This window comes from Ambystoma mexicanum, chromosome 6q, assembly GCF_040938575.1.
Source record: "Ambystoma mexicanum isolate Mex_15411 chromosome 6q, UKY_AmexF1_1, whole genome shotgun sequence".
NCBI lineage: Eukaryota > Metazoa > Chordata > Amphibia > Caudata > Ambystomatidae > Ambystoma > Ambystoma mexicanum.
Window position 1 is genome coordinate 1,639,978,495 of NC_090937.1, and position 20,018 is coordinate 1,639,998,512.

Genomic DNA, 20,018 nt, shown 5'->3' on the forward strand with positions numbered 1-20,018 from the left:
TTAGCCGGAATACACAGATTTGAATATACTCAGAATAAGTTACATACATGAGAGAAGGATACTCTGATGGCATTAGGCCTCAGAGTGACAACAAAAGTAATGTTTACGGAGGTTCCACCGGATAGTGCAATTGTAGGATACAGCAAGGCAGCACCCCATGGCTTCCTCTTCCTCTGTTCTGTTTGTTTTAGTATATAAAGTACTGTTTTATCCACGTTGCAATAGTTTTGGTGTTCAAATAGACTGGCAGTTTTGTTGCATTCCAGCATGCTGCAGTGCAAAACTGACCTCTGCCATTGCTCCGGCCAACCCTCAATCCATCGTGTTTGTGCCTGCTGGTCAATTATAGAAGGGGGGAAAACCATATACATAGCAGGCTTGTTCACAACTCAAAAAGAGAAGTGCACCCCAAACCTCTGTCACATGCCTTCGGCTACATTCCCCTTGTGGCCGCTAGTAGGATTTTGTGAGATGGTCTCTAATGCAGGACTTTTGTTCTTGACAGATGGAGGGGTTTAAACCTGAAGGGGCGTTTCATGTTACTATGATTCCTGGGGATGGAGTGGGTCCTGAGCTCATGCAGTCTGTCAAAGATGTTTTCAAGGTACGTTGTTTACAATCTTTCACACATTGATGGTTTAATGTAGGCCTGGAAAGTGATTCGCTATGGATGCTTCAGTATTACCTAGCTAGACGATAACCAGCAAAAGATATTCATTCAGACCTTCTAGTCCTCTTGCAATGTTGTTTATTCTAACTAACCAGGAGCACTGATATTTCTTTGTTAGAATTACTGGCTGACCTGAACATTTTACTTAATTTTATCAGTGTATGCTATCAATGGTCTGAACCATTTCACTCTGTTGTCTAAAGATTAACATGCGTCTTTTGACATGGAAGCAGTGGCTAGTCTTGCATGTCGTGACCCCCTGTGTGGATCTCTTGCAGGCTGCTGATGTTCCAGTTGTGTTTGATGAGTTTCATCTGAGTGAAGTTCAGAACATGGCATCAGAGGAGAGGCTGGAAGAGGTTCTGGAATCCATGAAGTTGAACCGTGTGGCAATTAAAGGTATTGGAGCCAGAGGTGCTTGCTCGACCTGAACACACAGTTTGACATATTTTCCTATAGGGAAGTCTGATATGTAGTTTACAAGATTGTCCTTGGTGCATTGCAAGAATTATCTGGAGCTGCCTTATGCTCCAGTCCATCAGCAACTGCATAAGAACAGGGTACAGGCGGTTCCTCGTGTGGCTATAGGCAGTGCTTCATCAGACGGCCAATTGAAGGTAGCATATTGGCAGCAAACTGGCCTGTCTCAGCTATATGGGCTTTTTGTTCCAGCTGGCTACCTTAGATAAAGGGTGTGCTACAGCTACTGCTCCATTGAGGGGGCCAAATAAAGTCTCTGGTGATGTCTAGCCACATTGACGGACACACCACCTTTACTACATAATGAGGAGGGCTGCACGGCATCATTCAAGGGTATAATAGGCTTTGAAATTGCTGGGAGCTTTTTAGCTCCTGCTTCTATCCCTGGAGAGCCTGGTTAGCTTGACACCAACGGCTCCCAGGAGCTACCGTTGGCTCCTCCTGCCAATTGGTGCCATAGAAACATACCTATGTTACATTACATTTCTGTATTTGCGAATGTATATAAAGAAGCATTAGAGGCATCTAGAAGACATTTAAAGCATCACACAGTGAATATAATGGAGAACTTGTTTAAGTTTGCATCTCGTATAAAAGCATGATTTGTGGCACACTTACTAGCTCCTGGTTCTCTTAGGATAGCACCTGCCTATCAGGTGATGCCCGATAGCCAGGAGCAAGTTTTAGCCCGTGCTCATGAAATCTTAATTTCGATCCTGGGCTGTTCGGTGCCATCCCTCTGCTGTCCCCTCTTCCCCGCACTGAGCAGGGTCTGACAGCATACTGTAGGGACTCTAACGTCATTTTAGCCTAGTAACTACATTTCCACCAACTGATTCACAAGTCAGACCCGTTCATTGTCCTACAAGGATGATGGTGTGCGATATTTCATGCACAACCGATTGACTGAATGGTCAACCTGCAGTGCTCTCTTGTTGAATCTATCATTTAACTCGGTCATCCTGCCCTCTCAACTCAAACTATCCCCTAAAAGCTCAACGTGGACCCTTGCAAAAACCCTCCATCAAATGCCTTATCTCCAATATTCATTTCTTTGGCAAAATTCTTGAAAACAAAATGTTCCCTCCCAACTGCACACCTCCTCTGAAGATAATCTCTTCAATGACCACTAGTCTACGTTTAGACCATTCAGAAGCACTGAATACTCCATGCTTTATATCAAAGACCTTCTAAATTCACTCAAATAATCTGCATGATGTGCTTATGTTGCTTAACCAGTCCTTTGCATTCAACACTGCGGACCACCTCCATTACCCAGAGAGTAAAGGAGACAAAGGCCTGTGTTACTCCCTGGGCCGATAAGGCGGTGCTCTCCGATGGATTGAATCTTTCATTGTCATATTTCCATAGGCTAATTGGGCAACTTTACCAGTGATTGTGCCCAATTTTCCTGGTGGTGTACTCCAAGATGCTTCCCTCTCGCCCTGGCTGATAAGTGTCTATATGTGACCTAGATCTGACCTGCTTAAACCATGTGCCTCTACACTCCAGCTCTCTGCTGCTGATACCCTGCTGCGCTCCCACCTCGACTCCCTCCACACTGCACGCTTGCATATCTGATGCTGTGTCACTCACAAGAAGGGATGATCCATAACAAACATTTGCCTACCTCCTTCCAAACACAAGATCCATTTCTTTGGAGTCGATATTACCCTCACACCTTTCCTTCCTCTGGTCGCCTAGGATGGGTGCACCTCTACAGAAAGCCTTGCTATCATTTTTACTCCCACCTGCCTTTGTTCCCCAGATCAGTTCTCTCATTCAGGGCACATTTTCGACTCCATTTTATGAAAATGATCATTTCTCTTCTTGCCAACCTCGAAGAGTAGAACTCAACACCCTTATTGTGTCTAGACTTGCAAGGTGTGGCCCAGGGACAGTGCGGGAGGGTGGCAAGATGAGCAGGAACCTGGGCCCGGAGTACAGAGGGTGACCAGGTGCACGGTGCCAAGAGAGACCAAATCGGCAGGGGAGAGGGGGTGCAAAGGCAGAAGCAAAGAGGAAGGTCTTGAGGTGCTTCCGGAACCGGTGATAGTTCTCCTCAAGTTTGAGCAGAAATCTGGGCCCGGAAGAATAGACAAAAATTCTTGACCAGGAATATGATTGTCGATATTTCTTTTCTGAAAGTTGGAAGTGGACCTTTCATCCAAGAACAAAGAATTGTTACCAGTGGAACTTTGTTTAATGAACTGTTACTTTGGACTTGAACTACCAAGAGCTGGATCAAAAACTTTCTTTCCTTTTTTATGAACATTTTGAGTTGTTTTTTAATCCTGGGGAAGCGACCTTACCCAGGACAGAAAAAGGTAATTCTGACATAGTGTTGATATTGTTTTTTATATTGTGTTGCCATATATTTGTATGTTTGTTGTTTAGTGTGAGAGCCATTTTCCCATGCTAGAGAATGTTCTCTTAGCCTCTAGACTAGGCAGGGACCTTCCCAGTAGAGTAAGGCAAACAAGGCTTTGTTGTCAAATATTTATAAAATGACATATTTTGACATATTCACAAGCAGTTGTCTGCTTCGCATTACTGACCCCTCTCACCTAGTATGCACCTTTTTCATATAGTTTGCTGTTCTTTATAGCTGCCATTTCAGCATCGTTTGCATTGTGTGGAGTAAAAACCACTGCCAATAACGAAGCATGGAAAGCTGAGCATTTAAAGTTATCTTGCTGCCCTGCTGACATCTGAAAATGTACTACTTGCCCAGCTGTAAAACTAAATCTCAAATAGTGATTGTTGGCATGATAATTTGCACTCTGCAATAGTCGTGAGGAGCATACACACAAGAGCAGAATCTGCATTGTTATAAAACAAGTAAGTCTCCACCGGGGACGAAGGAGCAATAAGGGAAATGGGGTGGGGAGGGCAGGGAGGAGGGAGGAAAGGAAAAAAAAAAGAAAAGCCTTACCCGAGTCCCCGGCAGGGGGCGAAGGCAGCCTCTGAGCTGTGGGGAGGCTCAGAGCAGGGATGGCCCGCCTTCAAGCCTCCTCAGTGGCTGAGGGGCTGCCACTCCCCCCGCCGAGGACAAGGCAGCTGGAATCCCGAAGGATTCACGGCCGGGTAACAACCGGGCAAGAGCCAATCAGAATGCGTGTTGCATTCTGCTTGACTCTGGCCGGGTACTAATGATGTATAGCCCCTTCTCCTGCTCCTAAGCACTGTAACAATAGCTATTATTATTGCCCAATTTAATGGTACTCGATGTATTGACCTTGCAGGGATTAAGTGCTGTCGGCATTGTCAGGATTCAAAACTGCTGCCTATAGGCTTGCCCCATTTGTGATGCCACCACTGACACAAAAGCTATCCACCTAGGTTTGGAATATACCTAGGCATTCCTGTTTATAGGGGGTTATTTTTATTTTTACTCTGGGGTGTTTTTCCTGTGTTTTCAAACATTTCCAGCATCTGTGTTTGTCATCGTTTTCCTGTTTGTCCCTCTTTCCTTTTCCAGTGTAAACACAGACATAGTCTTACATTTTTCACTGCTTGCATAAGTCGGGTAATATCTCTCGGCTCAAGATATTATGAACCCGTTTATGTTAAAATGGTTGTTCCTGCATATGAACCACATGAACCATCTGGTTATATTTGTGTCAGGTGACTGATTTGGCAAACACATTATAGCAGTGATGATGGGTGTGTGCGTGTTACCTGGATGGTTACAGCTCCCTTGGGTCACTCAGTGCGGTAATTTCTGACCCCGTAGCGAAAATCAAAAGCTGCCACCCATTCATATATGCAGAGTAAGTGAACTTATCTTAAAGTGACACATACAAATTGAGTTCAATTGACCTTTCCCCTTAGGGCAGGGGTCTGCAACCTGCATCTCTAGATGATTTGGACTACGACTCCCATGATCCCTCACCACTGACTATTGAAGGCTTAGACCACTCTATACACACACTCCAGAGTAAATACAAACCTCTAGGGAATAAGGTCAAGGGAGAGGTTGCAAGTATAACAAGGTTTTACTTGTACAAAATACAAATGCCAGCAAAGAACTCCGCTGCTCAAGAGCGCTCTGCCAAAAATTACACGAGCAGCACATTAAGAAGGCCCAAAGGATCATCATTACATATGACGTCATTACATATGGTACAAATCGACCTGTATAAGTTGAGCACAAATGTTGAGTTGTAAAACCTAATAGAAAAAATGTGTACTGTGAGTCGCGTCTTACTGAGTTGTGGTTTAAAAGAAACCACTATTAAAGTTAGTTGCTTGAAAAAGAGCTCAGATAGAAGACGGCGCCAAATAAAGGTTGCAAAAGCAATTGATTCTTTTATTATGATAGATTTGCCCTTGTTTATGACACATGTTTCGGCTTTACTTTAAGCCTTTTTAAAATCAGGGCCTTGTTACTGATTAATAATGCAATCTTAATTGTTGCCTGCCCCCATATTATATATTGTTGATGCTCGTCAATATTAGGGTTTGATTCCTTTGGTGGTGTCATCCATCGTTAACTCGCGTGCGTCTGTTCCTCGAGGGGGCGCTGAAACACATGTCATCAACAAGGGCAAATCTATCATAATAAAAGAATCAATTGCTTTTGCAACCTATATTTGGTGCTGTCTTCTATCTGAGCTCTTTTTCAAGCAACTATCTTTCTAGATTTAGCTGGTTCCCATCAGGTTGTTACCTTGATTTTCGTGGATTGCAGAAAGTTGTTCATACCAGTTCTAGTGACTTGGATTGACTTGATGGGGGTAGGACATCATGCTCTTCGGGAAAAGCTGAATCCCGAAAATGTCTCCTTCCAACTTGATGGTTGCACGGCCTGGCTCAACTGCTTTTCCCAGACTTCCAACTCAGTCAAGCTCGTTTTCTCATTCCCATCTCCTTCCCTTCTGTTTCTGGTTTCACTCCTCTGGTTCTTTTCCTTGCTCACCTGTCCACTGACCTTTCCTCCTTCCTCTGTAATTACTTTCAGATTTACATGGCAGTTCTCCCTTTTCGTTTTACCCTCTTCTCTCCTTAAATCTCAAGAGCTCGAGAGCTTTTTCCGTTTCCCTCCCTTCTAGTTCTTAAACTTTGTCTTCACTCTCCCCATCTCCTCCTTTGACCTATCCCTTACCTCTGCTCCACTGTCGCCTTCTTTCCTCACTCTCCCTACTTTACTTTTCCTTCTCCACTCCTTCTGCTTCCTATTAGCACCCTTCCCCTATCCAAGGGCCACCTGAGGTTCTAATCTGGTCTTACTCTGTGGTTGGGTGCATGTTGGCTCCACCATCTACCACTCCTCAGAGTTTACATCACAGAGCTAGCGGTCTCTCCAGCCCCATCCTCAAGCCTTAGCCATGGGGCCTTATCCCATAGGGCAAATGCATTCACATTGATCCCTACAATTAATGTTGTTTTCTTTTATTTAAAAAGGCTTTGTTTATAAAAGTCTTGTTTATCAATTTTCCAAATAAACAAGACATACAATAAATCAAATACAACAAACTAGGAGTTGCAAGCAAGGAGGAACACATGGCAGAAAATGCAGATCATGTTTGAGTTGACAGGGACGCAATCGAATATCCAGTCTTTTACTATGTTCACTTCTTCTTGACGAGAGTCTTTGATGCAAGTATCTTATATAAGGGAGGAATTACATACTATTTGAGGTTTAACTGAGCGTTATGGGTATTTTTCACCAAATTTGTGTACAAGGAGCCTAGTAGAGACATGTTTATCATATTTTTTTGTCAAGCAAGGCCCCCACCTTTTTGGCTGATGCCACGTCCCTGATTTTATACCATCATAGGTTTACCTGCGGACCTTAATAGCATTTCCAAGATTTGGCCAGAGGAATGCGGCGGCTAAGAGCAACTGAGAAACCAAGATCTCTCTACAGCCACTCATCGTGTAGATCGACTCCACCACAATTAATGTTGTTTTGTGTGTGGGGATGAAAGTACTAAACTGTGGCTCACATTAGGCATTCCTGCAATTATTCACTTGTCCTTGCTGGTTTACCCATGTATGTTTATTTTATTTCGCTCAATTTATTTCATTTACAAACTCAATGTATAGGGCTCATCATAAACACTGATACAAATGTCCACCATGAGACAGCCTGTGTTCCTCAATGGGTAGCATTATACCAAAAACAATGCATAGCTAGCTGAAAGAGCTGTAATTTTTAATGGCAGCCTTTGATTGTTAGGCAAAGTTTGTGTGCAGTACCCTTTGGGACCATTACATACAACTAGGACTACAGGTGTAAGCAAAACCAACCTTTGGTATAAGCCTGTACTACTCAGTTTTGTGGTAGCGCTGCTGAGCAGTCAGGCTTCTCTCAAGAGAGAATGTGAGCTGTAAGGATGTTACACAGAGGTCTATAATTACAAGTATTCAAATAGACTCTTATTCGAGGGGATTGGGTCCTCCGACGTATTCCATATCTGACAGTAATCACCACAGCTGTGCTGCTTCGAAAAATCTTTCTGCGACGATAACGTCGACACGCCGCCCTCGAGGACCTCCTCCGACGGCCAACGCCACTGGATGTTATAAGTAGGACGCACGACGCCCGTAGCCTCAGTTCCGTTTTTTTCCACGAACGTGTTCGCTTTGGAGATCTCGGCGCGCCTCGACTCTTTGGAGTTTCTGTTGTTTCGGTTCTTCGAACCTGTTTGTTTGCGCAGTACAAAACCTTTGAGATGTCTGCCTCTTCTTCCACCCCGCGTCTGGGCTTCAAGAAGTGCGGGGACTGCGGGTCCAAGATGTCGGTGACGGACTTGCACAACGCGTGCCTCGGGGAGGCCCATGACACGGATGATTGTGTCGACTGCCAGTTGCTTACCTCCAAAGCCTTGCGGGAGCGCAAGAAGAAACTGTCGGTCGGTAAGGTGTCCAAGCCCCGGAAGTCAAGGTCCACAGGGCTTTTGACGGACGATTCGAGGGGAGACTCTCTGCATCGTCGGAAGTCCAGTGGGTCTCGGTCCCGGAGTGGGTCCCGCCACTCCTCTGCCTCTTTGAGGCACTCCCGGAAGCACCGTCATCGGTCACCTTCCCCGTCCTCATCCGATGACTCCGCCCGTCGGCGGGTCGCTTATCCCACCAAGCATGCGACGCCAGAGGAATGGGCTTCCTTCGGTAAGACAATGCTAACGATTCTCGAATCGCAGGGCACTGGTTCGTCCGCGCCTCCGAGTGGGGTCGCTCGTGATCGGACGAGAGACACTGCTCGTACGCCTTCGGGCTCTGGTGGTCGGCATGATTCGCAGGAGCGGTCCCGCTCGGACAAGGGGAATCGTTCTAGTCATGCCCGTTCCAGGTCCCGGTCCTTGACGCGCTCGAGACCGTGTGAGCCTGTGATGCCTTCGAGGAAGATGTCGCCGCCTGTGGCGCCGAGGTCGTCGAGGGACTGTCTCGAGGCTCCGCCTCCGAGGAAGTCATCGACGCCATCAGCGCCCAGGATGTCGAGGGACACGCTCGGGGCTCCACCCTCGAGGCCTGTGTTGACGCCGTCAATGCAGTCGGCGCCGCGTTTGACGCCGATTCACTCAACGCCTTTCGAGGCTGTTTCGACAGGGGTACCCCGGGGCACGGTGGAATCCACTAGACAGACTCTGGCCAAGGTCAAGCATAGCTTTGTTCCACATTCTGTGCCCACTTTCCGCCATCTTGAGTACATTTCGGAGGTGGATGAGGGATCTGATGATGGCATGGTTTCTGATACGGTGCCAGATGAGATTCTCTCGGGCCATAGCCAAATTGAGGACCTGCGTCAGTCCCTGCACGATGCCAGTGGTCTGGACACCTCTCCGGAGGTGGAGTTTTTTGTAGGCCTGAACCTGGCACCCATGCCGACTCCTCGTACCGGCGCCTTATGTCTAGGGTCACTGAGTACTTGGGTTGGTCTGCTCCCCCAGGGGATTTTCTTCAGGATGACCTCACGGATATCCTCGACCAAGGTCCACCAACTGACCCGGTACTGCCGTTCCATATGGCTCTACAGAGGAGGGTGGCGGCGGCTTGGACCATTCCGGAGAGTCTCCCGGCAGTGGGCAAGTCTTTGCCACGAAAATACTGCCCAGCCAGTAGCGACCTCTGCTACTTGACCAAGCACCCCACTCCGGAGAGTTTGGTGGTTCAGGCGGCTACGGCCCCAGCAAAGCAGGCGTTGTATCCTACCATCCCTCCTGATAGGGACGACAAGCGTTTTGATGGTTGGTGGAAGAAAGTGTTTTCTTCAGGGGGGTATGGCTCTTCAGGCGGCCAACTCCGTATGTGCCTTGTCACGTTTCACGCACACTCTGTGGAACTGTGTTTCCTTAGTGGCTGAACATATTCCCAAAGGGGACAAACGGGATGGTTTTCTTGCTATGGTCCAGGATGGCAAGGACGCCATGTGTGAGGCCGTTCAGTCGGGTTTGGACATGGCAGATTGCGTCAGCCGGTCCATGGCAGCGAGCACCGTAATACGCAGGTTTGAATGGTTGCGGAAGTTGGACTTTGCTCCTGATGTGCAGGCCCGGCTCCTCAACATGCCCTTTGACGGTGAACATCTTTCTGGCAGCAAGGCTGACGAGAGCCTTGAGAGGTTGCAGGCCTCCAAAGCTGCAGCAAAGTCGTTGGGTGCTGCAGTTCGCCAACCTCCGACTTTTCGTCCTAGGGGGACAGCAATGGAGGGGAGGTTCCTTTTTGTTATTTCTCATCCTTTGGTAAAGCGAGAGGAGCTGCCAGTTAAAGGGGCTACCGTAGGAGTGCCAGAGGTGGAAAGCAGGGTACTTGAGGTGCCAAGGCCGCTCGGGCAGTTGCCTCTTTGCCCTCAGGCAACGCCGCAGCCGCTTCAGCTCAGTCATGAGGCCGTGTCCCATGGTTCGCCGGTTGGGGGAAGGCTGGCGCAGCATCTTGTAGAGTGGCGTGCCATTACTTCAGATGTGTGGGTTCTGGAGATCATAGCCCACGGCTACTGTCTTCCTTTCCGGCAGAGCCCTCATGAGAATCTACCAGGGAATCTCTCTTTGAAGAGTCTGGATCCGCTCCTTGCACAGGAAATTCAACCCCTGCTAGAGAAAGGCGCCATAGAACTGGTGCCTGTAGCGGAGAGGAGCAAGGGATGGTATTCCCCTTATTTTCTGATTTCCAAGAAAGACGGGGGATTGAGACCCATCATGGACTTGCGCAGTTTGAACAAACTCCTCAGGAAGGACAAGTTCAAGATGGTTACTCTTTCTCAAGTCCTCCAGGCCCTTCAACTTCACCAACCGGTGTCTCTCAACCTCAAGGACGCTTATTTTCATGTGCCGATCCATCCAAAGCACAAGAAGTACCCGAGGTTCGCGGTTGGCGACTCGCACTTTCAGTTTCGGGTCCTGCCGTTCGGATTGACCTCTGCCCTGGGGGTCTTCACCGAGCACATGGTAGTGGTGGCAGCGCATCTCAGGAAAGGGGGGATTCACGTCTACCCCTACCTGGACGATTGGTTGATCAGGGTGCGCTCTCCTGAGCAAGTCCTGGATCATCTGTCCGTCACCTGCCACTCCCTCCACCAGCTGGGCTTCTCCCTCAACGTAAAGAAGTTTCACTTGACGCCGACTCAGAGGCTCCAGTACATCGGAGCAGTGCTCGACACGTCCCTGGGGAAGGGTTTTCCTCCCCAGGTGAGGGCTCTTCACATTCATCAGATGGTGCAAGTTTCAGCATGCCCAGAGTCTCCCAGAGTTCGAGTTCTTGAGATTGCTCGGCCTCCTGGCATCCTGCATTCTTCTGGTGCCAGAGGCCAGGTTGCGGATGAGATCTTTGCAATAGGCACTCAAGCTCCAGTGGTCTCAATCCTCCGGCAGGATGTCGGACCCTGTTCAGGTGCCGTCCTCGGTCGCCCAGGACCTTCTGTGGTGGGCCGTCGAAGGCAATCTGATGAAGGGGGCTCCATTTTGGCTACCCTGGCTGGAGGTGACGATCGTGACGGACGAATCCCTCACGGGATGGGGAGCTCATGCCAATAAGTTGACAGTCAGCGGTCGTTGGTCTCCGTCGGAGTCCAGACTCCATATCAATCTGTTGGAGCTGAGGGCCGTCAGGCTTGCCCTGAAGGCTTTTCTGCCGACTGTGCGAGGAAAGAATGTCCTGATCCTGACGGACAACACAGTGGCCATGCACTACCTCAACAAAAAGGGGGGGGGCAGGGTCACTTCCTCTGTGCAGGGATGCAATGCAGCTCTGGTTCTGGGCAATCCACCAGGAAGTTTCGATCTCGGCAGTTCATCTGGCCGGAGATGAAAACGAGACGGCAGACGCTCTGAGCAGGCAGAGCGCAATCTCTCACAAGTGGGAGTTGGCTCAGGAGATTCTTCTGGAGATCTTCACCCTTTGGGGGACCCCTCAAGTGGATCTCTTCACCTCCAGTGTCAACCGGAAGTGCGAAAGGTTCTGCTCGCAGGAATTTCCTCCAAGAGGAGCCTTAGTAGACGCGTTTGTGGTGGAGTGGTCCTTCCCGCTGCTGTACGCGTTTCCTCCAGTCTCCGTCCTTCCGCAAGTGCTGCAGAGTTTACGGAGGTTCGGTTCCCGGATGATCCTCATTGCTCCGGCATGGGCCTGGAGGACGTGGTACCCGGACCTTCTCGACTTGTCCATCTGCCCTCCACGTCGTCTTCCCTACCGAGACGATCAGCTCTCACGGGAGGGGGGGGGGGTCAGGTTCTCAATCCAGAGGTCAGATCCCTCAACCTTCACGCTTGGTTTCTGAAAGGTTGAGGTGTAAGGATTGGGACCTCCCTGAAGACGTGATGGAGGTGTTGCTTTCAGCCAGAAGGCCCGCATCGAAGTACCTGTACCGTTGGAGAAAGTTCTGCGACTGGTGCAGCGTTAAGAATGTGGATTCCTTCTCATGTGATATTCCTATGGTTCTGTATTTTATGCTTTCTTTGGCCCACAGGGGCCTGCAAGTTGGTACCATCAAAGGTTACCTGGCGGCGCTGTCTATATTTAAGTGCTCGTCTGAGGAGTGTTCTTCTTTTAAAATCCCTTTAATTTCTCAGTTTTTGAAAGGGCTCACTAATGTGTTCCCTCCGTGACCTTTCCAGGTGCCCGGTTGGGACCTGAACCTTGTTCTCAAGTTTCTAATGGGTGCTCCATTTGAACCTCTGCATTCTTGTCCTTTGAGACTGTTAACCCTTAAAACTGTATTTTTAGTTGCAGTCACTTCCGCTGAGTGAGTTACAGGCACTTTCAGTTAAGCCACCCTTCATGGTGTTTCATAAGGACAGGGTTGTCCTTAGAGTTCGTCCTTCCTTTCTTCTGAAGGTGGTATCGGAATTTCATTTAGGCCAGAAGGTTATTCTTCCGGAATTTTATCCTCCTCCGCATCCTGGTAAGGAAGAGGAGAGGCTCCATAGGCTCGATCCTAGGAGAGCTTTAAGCTTTTATATTACACGCATGTCCCGGGTCAGAGTGGACAATCAACTCTTCATTGGTTACGCTGGAAAGCGTTTGGGACAAGCTGTGACTAAGCAGTCTCGCTGGATTATTCTGGCAATTTCTGAATGTTACCGCTTGGCGGGTAAGGACCCACCGGTCGGCTTGCGGGCCCATTCTACCAGGGGTATGGCTGCCTCTACTGCCCTACAGAGGGGAGTTCCTATTTGTAACATCTGATGCAGCCACATGGGCTTCGGTCCATACTTTTGTACGTCACTACTACCTAGATTCCATCCGTGCGCAGGATCTGGCCTTTGGCAAGGTGGTCCTTTGCTCTGCAATTTGATTGGGCATTCTAAATTTCTGTATTCTAAATTCTTTTCCCACCTCCTTGCATTGGTACTGCTTTGGGAGTCTGTCATAGACATGGAATACGTCGGAGGACCCAATCCCCTCGAAGAACAAGTTACTCTCTTACCTGGTAACGTTCTTTCGATGGGATGGTCTGACGACGTATTCCATATCCCTCCCTCCCTGCCTTCCCCCCTACAGAATTTCTTATGCGTTTGCAGCTTACGTTTCCGCAAGGCTTTGTGTGGTCAGACTGGCGCCACACGTTCTGGGAAAAAACTACAACTGAGGCTACTGGCGTCGTGCGCCCTACTTATAACATCCAGTGACGTCGGCCGTCGGAGGTGGTCCTAGAGGGTGGAGTGTCGAGGTCATAGACGCAGGACGCAGACGACGAAAGATTTTCCGAAGCAGCACAACTGTGGTGATTACTGTCATAGATATGGAATACATCGTCAGACCATCCCATCGAAAGAACGTTACCAGGTAAGAGAGTAACTTGTTTTAATCAAGGTTTCTTGGTAAAACACTTGCTAATTTCACAGTCAGTTATAAAACATTCACTAGAAGGAGGCAATCTATCTGACACAACAATATACTTCAGTACTTCACAATATCCGGTTCTGAGGCATTTAAACTACTTTGAAGGAGGTGCAAAATGGCATTCAGAGCAGTTGAAGTAGGAGCAAAAAGGCATAAGTTAATGAAACGAATATTACAGTTAATCTTAAACAGTACAAATAGTTTGAGTTCCCCAGAGGAGTCGATTCATTGCAATAGGTTAGGCCAAAGTCAATAGGCTAATGTCTTGTATAGGATAAAGCAGTTCTGGAAGTTAAACGGAAAAGTCTTTGCCAAAGTTCTCAGAAGTAGTTCATAAAAGAAAGATTCATATGTTGGGTCACAAGCTGACTAGGCCTGCAAGTTGCAGGACAGTCAGCCAGTCAATCACGCCAGAGTGCACTTGGGTCTCCTAGGAGACTAAGCACAGGGAGTTTTGGGCACCTCCCTTACTTCCTGCCCACCCCAGACACTCAGGGTTCTACGTGATTTCCAGAAACCCTGTTTTTTTTTATTTTTTATTTTTTTTTATTCTGGGGGGGGTCCCACCCCCAGACCCCCCCTTAATATTATAATACCCCAGCCCCAACAAAACACCACCCACAATAAAAAAAAATTGGGTTTCTGGCGATGTAAAATCCGGCGATGAAAAGTACCACGACCAAAAATAGGTCGGCGAAATGCGTGTATACCACACTCGGGCACCAGAGGCGGTCTTCAGGCCTGAAGCCCGCCAAAGGCATATGAACAAAGGGACCAAACTTGGAATGGCGCGCAGAGACAAACTCTAGAAGGACCTTTCAAAATGAAATGGCGAAAAAAGAAGACCGGGACGCGTTTAAACAAAGGAGGCTCAGACGCCATCTTGAAAGAAATGGCTCCGCGATTTAACGCTAACGGTGTTCGCAGTCGGGAGAAATCATGGTAGTTTGTTGTTAAACCACTGCCATTATAATTAATAACACCTTTGAGGAACTGGGATTTACCCAGAAGATCACTGAGCCTACTCATACCAAAGGTAGAACTCTGGATTGGTTAGCTGTGAATAATTGCCCAGTCCTGATCTCATCTATACTTCCACAGCCCTGGACAGACCACTACTTGATCTCATTCACATTAGAGGCGACTACGGTGCAAACTGATAGTATAGCTCCAGCTGTCCAGACCAGAAACAAAAGGAACATCACCCCTGATAACTTGATCCCACTGATCGTACCGACCCTGAATGCCATTCGGGATCACACAGATCCATTCACAATGGTAGATCTATATAATAGAATCATGCTCTCACCCCTCCAATGAAGTTGAAAAAGAGCAAACCTCAAACATATCAACTCTTGGTTCTCTCCTCATATTAAAGCCCTCAGACAGGAAAAGCGACGCTCTCAAAAAACCTGGAGATCACATCCCTCAGAAAAAAAATAAGAAAAACCTGAGCATACTAGCCTCCCAATATAAAAAATAAATTATCCTGGCCAAACAAATGTCCTACAGCACTCGAATATCACAAGCTAAATCCAACACAAGAGAGCTCTTTACAATTCTCAAAGAAGTAGAATCTCCTATCCAAGTTCCTGACTCCTGCCTTAAGGAGAAAAATTGGTGCACGGGCATTCAAAATGCCTTAACTAATAAAATCTATTCTCTCAAGACGAAGATAAGCATTAAAAAAAATGCCCTTCTCTCCACCACTAAACCTAGCACTCGTTCCACTAAAAAGACTCCTCCTCCCCCCCACTCGGACACACCCCCATTTTAACTGCCACAAAGTATCTACCAAATAGGTTGAAAATGTCATTCTCACCCTCAAACCATCGAACTGCCACGGGGATCTATGCCCTGCACAATTGATAAAGGATGTGGCTTGTGATCTCGCATCATTTATTACCAGACTAATAAATGCGTCATTCACATCAGGCACCGTACCTAACAACTTGGAAGCAATCATGGGTCCTCCCCCCTCCTCAAAAAACAAATCTAGACCCCTCTATTCCCACTAATTACCGCCCCATCAGTACAGTACCTTCCTTCTTAAATTTTCCGCCCAGCTTCTGGTCGCCTTCACGCGGAGCTCCTCGAGAGACATTGCAACTCCTCGACCTTTGGTCGTTTTTTCTCATAATATTAATAATCCCTCCCTCGACGCAGTTGTAAGCTGTTCTCCGCCGAAAAGAATCTTCGACGGAGGGTCGAGCGGAGGAAATCCTTCGGCGCTGCCGAACACGTGGCCTGGCCTCGCAGGCCATATACAGTAGGGAGAGTGGGGTCGTGGGACATCTCTGGGTCTTTCTAGAATGCCTTTCCCTTTCCCCTTCCTTTCCCTTGGGGTGCTTATCGCGATTTATTGCCTCAGCTATGGAGAGGACACCCTTTAGGTTTTGCCCGCTTTGCAAAGGCAAATTTACTTGGAAGGACAAGCATTCACGGTGTAACCGCTGCTTGCCCCTCGATCACAAGGAGGAAGGTTGCGCGGCTTGTCGGCTTCTTAAGCCTAAAACTCTAAAAGACCGTAGGGTTAAAAGGTGGGCGGCCTACGCGATGTCGAAGGCCGAAGGTTCACCCGCCGCTGCTACCACCGACAGTGACGAGGAACGCGATAACACGACCTCCGCTACGGAAGTCGAAACCCCCTCTAAGGAGCGCTTGTGCGCTTCGTCGTCTGTCCCCGGCCCCGACGGGCTCGGCTCACGCCCTGCTTATGGGGATGAACACCCCGGCGACACTGACGCACACAAAGACTCACATAAGCACACAACCCACGGCTCTTCTTCGTCTAAGACGAAAAGAGCTTCGGCGCCCAAGGAGACGCAGGTTCCACCGGCGGCCTCCTCGGACCGTTCGGGTTCGAAGCCCCTCTCGCAACCGCAGCCGCGACCAGCGACTGGGCTTTCGGCAAATAAGGGCGCCGCCCCCAAACCATCGGCCGGCGCGCATCAACAGAAGGCGCATACCGCCGTAGAGCGTTCGACACCCATAGCGTCGAAAACGCAAGCTTCCGCCGACAAACGAGTCGCCGACAGCTTGGCGAGGATCGCTGTAGCCGACGCCCAGAAGCGTACGCCGAATAATACGTCGAGCGCTACGCATAAGTCGAAAGACACGCCGAAAAAGCCCAAAGAAAGGCAAGGACTACCCCCTTCAGTCGGGGGGTCACCCAGCACACCTGAAGGTTTTTCGGAGGGCGACGGGACACTTTCCTCGACGCTTTGTGAGAGGTCGAGCCGTTTCCAGTTAGATGACTCTATTTTTCCCCCGCCAGACCGCTCTGGGGTACCCCATGAAACCATGGAAAGACTCCACCTCTGTATGGAGAGGATGGAAAGATTTATGAATACCCAGACCTCTCAAACTCCCAAAAGGACTAGAGAAGGGCTTCAGGAGGACCCCAGGGCCAAAAATCCGAGGATAGTCGATCCCCAGGTGGACACAGCCTCAGACTTCCATAACGTATACGACCTCACTAGGGAGGAAGAATACTTGGAGGAGGAGGATGATTTCATGTACGATCAAGAAGGACAGAACCAGGAGGAATGTCTGGAAGACAGGCCAGACATTATAGAAGAAGGCTTCCGAGAAGACACTGAAGCAGGACCTTCGCACCCCTGGCAATCCCCATCAGTGTATTCCGACACTGATGTCCTAAACCTAAATCCTCCTGACAATTCACCGGTTAGGAACACGTCTCCAATTGACGATCAGCCCACTTTCAATGCACTGTTGCGCAGAGCAGCAGCACATTTTGAACTGGACACTGGGGAGCTCTCTCCAGAATTAGACTTTGTGGAAAAAGTAATTCAAGAGAAACCCCCGGTCAGCCAGACCATTCCCCTCCTAGCTTCAGTGAAGAGAAGAATCATCCCTTCGCTGGCCATCTCCGCATTGATCAGAGGGGTCAATCCAAGAATTGAAAAACTTTTCACTCCTTCTCCCTCAGACCCGCTCTACATTAGGGGACATTCCATTCCGGATTCCCTAGTAGTATCTAATACTAGAAAGAGGGCAGGGGTACCACTTTCCACCAGTGAGGCACCCCCTGACAAGGAGGGCAAAAGGCTATATGCCCTTGCAAAAAGAGTAACTTCCTCGGCTGCCTTCTCAGCAAGAATTGCGAACAACAATTCTTTGCTTGCTAGCTATGCAGACGCGCAGTGGGCCAAACTGCGCAAGGACGCCGAGGAAGCACCGGAGCCTTTACGTACACGCCTACTTTCAACTATTGGCGAAGGAACCCAGGTGAACCAGAGCATTGTAAAAAACTCTCTGGACGCGGCAGAAACAGCGGGACGTTCCCTGGTGCAGGGAATACTCCTAAAACGCCATGTATGGCTGCGCAACTCAGGGTTTAAACCGGAGACACAGGCGTCTTTAATAAATAAACCTGTGGAAGACTCTAACCTCTTCGGAAAAGCGGTGGATGAAGCTCTAGAGATGGCGAAAAAAGAGTTCGATACGATCAAGACTCTTGACCAAATCTCTAAGCCCACTACCAGACGCGGCTATGGCAACAAACGCTTTTTTCGTGGCCAACGCCAACAACAACAACAAAGTCAGCATCAACAATACCCTGCCACCAATTACCAGACCAATAGTGGGCAGTACAGCCAAAGAGGCCAACGCCGGGGTAAAGGGAGAGGTCGGGGATCCACCCCCAGAGGCTCCCAAGCCCCCAACAACTCCAAGTGACGCGAAGATTCGCGTCCCCTCCCATGCAACACCGGTCGGGGGCCGGATAACATCCTTTCTTCCTGCATGGGAGGAGATAACGTCAGACCGTTAGGTACTTTCCACCGTAGCCCACGGATACTGTATCGAATTCAACAGTTCCCCATCCTACAGACCCCCGAGGGGACGTCGCATGACACCGGAACATCTTGCCATCCTTCTCCAAGAAGTACAACAACTGCTGGAAAAAGGAGCCATAGAGGTCGTGCCTCTATCTCAGGTAACGGAAGGTATTTATTCAGTGTACTTCCTTGTACCCAAAAAGGATCTAACCATGCGCCCTGTATTAGATCTGCGCCCAGCGAACAAGTTTATCAAACCCCAAAAGTTTCGTATGGTAACCTTACAGGAAGTGATCCCACTGCTTTCTCAGGGAGATTACATGACAACATTGGACATGAAAGATGCATACTTTCATATTTTAATGTTGCCAGCGCACAGAAAATACCTCAGGTTCATGATAGAGGGCAAACACTACCAGTTCAAAGTGCTACCCTTCGGCATAGCATCAGCACCAAGGGTATTCACGAAGGTGCTGGCAGTGGCAGCGGCCCACCTGCGCAGGTTGTCCATCCCAGTTTACCCTTACCTCGACGACTGGCTCATAACAGGGGATTCTTACGAAACATGCTTCTCCAATACCCAAAAGACGGTAGACCTTTTGTTCCAGTTGGGCTTCTCCATCAACGAAAAGAAGTCCAGTTTAGACCCCAGTCAAATCAAGCAATTCCTAGGGGCTCTAATTCAAACAAAGGACGGCTTCGTCTTCCCCTCCAAAGAGAGGGTCCAAAACATGCTGTTTCAAATCCCTCAATATGTGACCGGTCGAGAGGTGACGGTACGCAAAGCAATGCGCTTGCTAGGAATGATGGCATTGTGTATTTATTTGGTACCTCACGCGCGCCTGCGCATGCGCCCAATGCAAGAGTGGCTCAACAGCCAGTGGTGTCAGGCCAGCGGACTATGGGAGGATCTAGTTGTGGTCTCGCAAGCCTTGGTTCTCTCGCTACGGTGGTGGACAAAGGAAAACATGGAAAAAGGAAAACCCTTTGCCACACCCGCGGCGGAAGCCACTCTAACCACAGACGCATCCCTCACAGGATGGGGGGCGCACCTATCCCATCAGACTGCTCACGGAGTGTGGACTCCGAACGTAGCATCCAAACACATAAATCTACTGGAGCTACTAGCTGTGTTCAAGGCGCTAAGAACCTTCCAGGAACACCTACAAGGCAAAACAGTAATGGTCCTTACAGACAGCACTACAGCCATGTACTACATCAACAAGCAAGGGGGCACCCACTCTCCAGGCCTGTCCAAACTGGCCCAGAATATATGGAAGTGGGCTCTCAAACAGGACATGTTCCTACTATCACTACATGTACCCAGGGAACTCAATCTGCTGGCAGACAGTCTCAGCAGAGATTTCCCCCTGCCCGAAGAGTACGAATGGCGCCTGCACGAAGACATCGTCTTCGACGTCTTCACACAATGGGGATTCCCAGAAATAGACCTGTTTGCTACCCTGGAAAACACACAATGCCTAAGTTACGCCTCCAGGTACCCCCAGAACCAATCCAAGGGGAACGGTCTGTCGATGCAATGGTCAGGGAAATTTGTTTACACTTTTCCCCCGACTCCCCTTCTCAACAGAGTGGTGCACAAGATGCACCAGGAACAAGTGACCATGATACTAGTGGCCCCAATGTGGGCACGACAACCATGGTTCGCTCACTTGATGGAGATGTCTCTATCCCCCCCAGTAAAACTCCCCTGCCCGTACAACATGCTGTCTCAGGACAAGGGCAGGACTCTGCATCCATGCCCCCAGAACATGAACTTAGCAGCT

At 48.8% G+C, this 20,018-nt stretch overlaps 1 protein-coding gene across 2 annotated transcripts in view; it reads left to right on the plus strand.

The window, feature by feature from the left end:
- Window positions 1-20,018, plus strand: part of IDH3B (isocitrate dehydrogenase (NAD(+)) 3 non-catalytic subunit beta) — a 455,202-nt gene that overhangs the window by 94,091 nt on the left and 341,093 nt on the right. For both annotated transcript variants that reach the window (XM_069632420.1, XM_069632419.1), the window contains exons 3-4: window positions 506-604; window positions 949-1,069. In XM_069632420.1, coding sequence (XP_069488521.1) covers window positions 506-604; window positions 949-1,069 — 220 coding nt within the window. The remainder of the gene's footprint in view (window positions 1-505; window positions 605-948; window positions 1,070-20,018) is intronic.